Here is a 5448-nt window from a genome sequence, read left to right on the forward strand (position 1 = left end):
AGCACTAAGGATGTCTGACTGCAGCTTAGGTCTGCTCCCTGCTGATAAGTGGACATCCCCTGAGGGCTGCCAGGCTGCCAGAGGGATGTCTGACTGCCAGTTTGGGCCCAATCCCCCAGGAAGTGGGCCTAAGCCAGCAGGTGGACATCCTCTGAGGGATCCCGGACTGCAAGAGGGCATAGGAAAGGCTGAGGGACCACCTCCCCCCTGAGTGCACAAATTTTTGTATATCGGGCCTCTAGTTCTATAATCTTCTAACTGGTCTCTTATCTTGGCTCTTTCTCTTATCTAATCTCACCTCCCCCCCGAGTGCACAAATTTTTGTATATCGGGCCTCTGGTTCTATAGTCTTCTAACTGTCTCTTATCTTGGCTCTTTCTCTTATCTAATCTATACCATATAGTACTGTCAGGTTGATATTCATATTCAGCTTTAATAACATTACTACTCTGCTCAAACATATTTCAACTGCCACTTCTTATCTGGCAAATGAATTATGAAATCCTTCGATGGGTGTTCAGTATCATTCAACCTTACTTTTCCAATGCATTCCAAGATCCTATCATACACCAGTATTCTCAAACCAAACTGATTATTGTTATCTAGGATTCAATCTTTGTGCCTTTGCTTATTACTAGTTCTTCTCTCTAGAATATCTTTCCTCATTATTTTCACATTCCAAGTCTATTTTTCAAAGTCTTGCTTATATGCCACTTCTTCCATAAAGCTTTTTGATTTCCCCAACTCCAGAGAAACCACATCCCAACTCAATCTTTGAGTTTGCAGTCATTTTACATATTTCTTGGCAACTAATCAATTCTACATGTTCTCTCTTTCTTGATGGTAGGTCATATTACTTATCTTTGTATTTCCCTCAGTGTTTTTAACGAGAACACTGTTAATGTGGGACTCAAATGAGATAATAAATATTTAGTGACTTGAATGAATGAACAAATGAATGAGAAAAAAACTCAAGGCATTTGTAATCATTAGCATATAGGTAACCATTTTAGTGGCTAAATACAAGTAAATATTATAGCACAAAAGTCAAATGTCTTAACTTAGATGTATAGTGTTTGTGAAAATAATAACTTTGAAAACTAAGATCATCTTCGTAAAGTTATCTATTGAAAAAAATAGAGAAAAATGTTCTTACATTTATTGTGAGTTTTTTTTCTTCTCTCAAAGTACCTAAGTGAATCAAACTATGAGACTTTGGTTGCCATTCAGATTGGAATAATGGAGCAAACCATTGCTGTTATAGATAAGGTAACTCTCAAAGTTATTAATTATTATAATGCCAACAGTTGTGATCATTTGAACAAAGTAATAGTGTTCCAAATTATGAATTCAAACAGAACCTAACAAAATTGAGGTCCTTTACTGATATTCAGAATGTTATTAGAGATCCCTGAATAGTGTCTTTGCAACCATAACAAGTCTGGTAGACGAAGCACTTCTTTTAATATTAGAATTAACCCATTGGGACATATCTGAGTGTACATGAATTTCCTATTTCACATCAGGTTATGATTTGTGTAATAGAAATGTTGATAGACTTTTCTTGGCATTGTAAAGGCTTTTTTAAAATAACTGCTTAACAAATGTTGTTTTGGTTGTGTAGCACATAGAAAATGAAAACAAAGTAATCTCAAGTCTATGTGTTTTAATCTTATCTCCTTCTTAAGAATATATAAGATTTTTTTCTAAAATGTGGTAGTGTACAATTCCTCCTTTCAACAAATAATTTAAGTACCTACTATGTGCAGGCATTATGGTAGGCACTCAATATATGGTGATCAGATGATATCTTAATGATGATAATAAATTTTAAGAATAATGTCTTTATAAAATACATTTTTTCAAAATTATTTTTGTGGATCTTCATGGGAACAAAAATTTCAGACCCACAAAAAGAACGTGGAAAACTGTAAAAAACTACTGAAAAAACTGGGAAAGTTCAGCAATCAAAAAGATGTAACAAATTACAGTCTAAGCTGCAGTTTGCAAGAAGAATTGGTGGCTGTCTCAGAGAGGAAAGACATCTCTAATGCCATGGGTAAGCTTTTTTATTTCTTTACTCAATATAGGTTTCTTTAAAAGTAACCAGTATTCCTGAAATCTGTACAGTTGTTATAAAGTTACCAGCATTTCTTCTATGTTTTTAATTGATTCTGTATGCTATTATTATATTTGAAAGTATATAAAATAATACAACTAATTTTTTTCTTCTTCATTTTTGGGATAGGGTCTCAACTGACTTTTGAAAAAATTGCCCAAGGACAATATGAAAACATGATGGAACAACAAAAGTTAACAAATATTTCAAAAGAACAAGCTAAACAGATTTTAGTACTGCAAGCTGAAGTTGAAAGACTAAGGATGAAAACATATCCTGCTCTTATTCCAATGTAAAAACACTGGCGGGAAACACAAGACCAAACCAATCATTTAAAAATAATTTAATTTGATTAAAATGATTTTTTGTTCCTTCATATCAGGAAATTTAAGTAGAGCCTCTTCTCAGTTGCATAGTTTAGTAGCAAATTATTTAATTTTAGCCTTAATAATTATAAAAATGTTTGTCATGCATAAATAAATGTATAAAATATGAATTATTGTTTTCAAGAATGAGCAAGATTTTTACTCAGTATTCAAGAGCTATTTTTAGTTTTAATTTTATCAAAAATTATTTTCACAGTGATAATATAGAAAGTCTTAAAGACAACAGGAAATTATTTTTAGCCACAAGGGACATTTCTAATTTTATAAATTACCTGATGTTATGATGAAATTATGGATGATTTTTATACTTTTCTATATTTTGTAAGTTTTCCTCAATAAGCATTTATTCTATAGTCAGAAAAAAAATTGCCAGAACATTTAAGATTATTCCTTCTAGCAATGAGAACATGGTAAACTATTTACTTTTATCAAGCCCTAAATCATTCATAAATTATGACATATTTTGTACATAACATAATCTTCTGCATGTTATGTTCATTGTAACAGAATTCAATTTTGTGTCCTATCCAATTGTTTAGCAAACAGAAAAAAACGGTTTTTTTTTATTTTCATGAAAAGTTTATTGTTATGTTCATGCAGATGAGAATGAAATCATGAGATTAACAGGTCAGAACTGCTTTGCTCTTCCATAGCCTGTGGACTGCTACATTCCACGATGCTACCATATGGAACACTGACCACAATCTTCAAGTGATGTCAATGTCTCATTGTTCTTCAATTTGTGAATTAATTGTTAATTTTAATCTGCAATGCCATGTCCAATGTACACTGGTGTAGGTAAAGCAAGAGAGCTACTATAAAACCTATTTAGAAAAAAATATTTAGGAGATTTAAACATTCATTTAGAAATTGCCAGAATAATACCATAATCACTGATCAATACTAGATGGGAATGGTAAGAGAAATAATATGACCAACATTTTTTAAAAAATATATTTTATTGATTTTTTACAGAGAGGAAGGGAGAGAGAGATAGAGAGTTAGAAACATCAATGAGAGAGAAACATCGATCAGCTGCCTCCTGCACATCTCCCACTGGGGATGTGCCCACAACCCAGGTACATGCCCTTGACCGGAATCAAACCTGGGACCTTTCAGTCCGCAGGCCGATGCTCTATCCACTGAGCCAAACCGGTTTCAGCATGACCAACATTTTTGATGACTTCCCTCCTTAGTAATAGAATTACTCCTAAGTAGTCAGTTTTTTTCTGATTCAGCAGGGAAGTGCCATTGGTAACATTTTCTATATCTAAAGTCCTTCAAACTTATCTGACAAGGGGGTTCTGGGGGTGGGACATGGGAACATGGATCCAAGTGTGGATAAGTGTGTGAAGAATACAAATACCTTGTACATAAGATAGGATTGACAGTTCTCTGTGCTGTCAGTTGGAATCAACCATGAATATACTAGTCTACCCCCTTCCCCGACTGGTGATACAAATTCCATGTCAATTAAATTAACTTCCTGCAGGCTCTATTTGCTAATAGTCAATGCCATAAATCTCACTGGAAAATGCTCTATGAATTCCAAGGTCCTAACAAACCAGTTTGTGTGATTTCTGTTTGAATGCCACAGCTTTGAGACATGTATAGAGTGGAGGTTAGCAGGAACCTCTTGCTTGCCCCGCCCCCCTCTCCCCCCCTAGAAGGGCACATGGGTCATGCACCCCAACCTACTTTTGATACTGTCCATGGTACTGATTCTCAGCTTCTGCTGAACAGCAATTATATTTTATAGCCCTTTAAAATATTATTTATTTTATTTAAAAACAGTGTAATGGGGGAGGGGTGGAAGGTGATGTGGGGACAGGGACACATATGTAATATCTTAATCAATAGAATATATATTAAAATAAATAAATAAATAAATAAATAAAAATAGTGTAATGAACTGGGTCAAACATAGCATGGCTTTAAGCATAGCACTTAAGAATAGGGCTCTGGTACTGAGTTGCCTGGTTTTAGATCCTGGCTCAGGCACTAATTTTAAATAACTAGTTTTTAAATAACTACTTGATCTTAAATTTCCTTGTCTTAAAAACTGGGATATCGCTGAAGCCGGTTTGGCTCAGTGGATGGAGCGTCGGCCTGCGGACTGAGGGGTCCTGGGTTCGATTCTGGTCAAGGGCATGTACCTGGGTTGCGGGCACATCTCCCATGGGAGGTGTGCTGGAGGCAGCTGATCGGTGTTTCTCTCTCATCGATGTTTCTGACTCTCTATCTCTCTCCCTTCCTCTCTGTAAAAAATCAATAAAATATATTAAAAAAAAACTGGGATATTGAATGAGTTAACATACTTTTTAAACTGACACAAGAGTGCTGTTAGCTTTCATTTTTCCAAATAAAAATGTTATTCAGACCCTCGCTGGTTTAGCTCAGTGGATAAACATCAGCCCGGGGAATGAAGGGTCCTGGGTTTTATTCCAGTCAAGGGCACAGTTGCAAGCTCCATCCCTGGCCCTGCCCTGGTTGAGGCATGTGCAGGAGGCAACCAATTGATGTGTCTCTCTCTCATGTCAATGTTTCTCTCTTCTCTATCTCTCCCACTCCCTTCCACTGTCTAAAATTCAATGGAAAAAATATCCTCGGGTGAGTATTAACAAAATGAAGGTTTATGGCAACACTGCTTCAAGCAAGTCTGTTGGTGCCATGTTCCCAACAGCATTTGCTCACTTCATGTCTCTGTATCACATTTCAATTTTTTTTCATTATTATCCTATCTAATAAAAGAGGAAATATGCTAATTGACTGCCACATCATCAAAGATGGCGGCACCCACAGCCAATAAGGAGGGGATATGCTAATTGACTGCCACACCTTTAAAGATGGCGGCGCCCAGTCCCCTCAGCCCCACCGGGGCAGCAGGTGCTCCTGCCTCCAGAGTTCCCCAGTCCCCCAGGGCCAACCCGAGGCACAGGTAGG

At 36.2% G+C, this 5448-nt stretch overlaps 1 protein-coding gene across 1 annotated transcript in view; it reads left to right on the top strand.

Moving 5' to 3' along the window:
* CFAP43 (cilia and flagella associated protein 43) overlaps nt 1-2598 on the top strand; it is a 74993-nt gene extending 72395 nt beyond the window's left edge. Inside the window, exons 36-38 of the mRNA XM_015559284.1 lie at nt 1189-1269; nt 1906-2059; nt 2249-2598. Coding sequence (XP_015414770.1) covers nt 1189-1269; nt 1906-2059; nt 2249-2415 — 402 coding nt within the window. The 3' untranslated portion in view covers nt 2416-2598. The remainder of the gene's footprint in view (nt 1-1188; nt 1270-1905; nt 2060-2248) is intronic.
* The last annotated feature ends 2850 nt before the right edge of the window (nt 2599-5448 follow it).

Source organism: Myotis davidii, unplaced genomic scaffold (assembly GCF_000327345.1).
Source record: "Myotis davidii unplaced genomic scaffold, ASM32734v1 scaffold332, whole genome shotgun sequence".
In the NCBI taxonomy this organism is placed as follows: Eukaryota; Metazoa; Chordata; class Mammalia; order Chiroptera; family Vespertilionidae; genus Myotis; species Myotis davidii.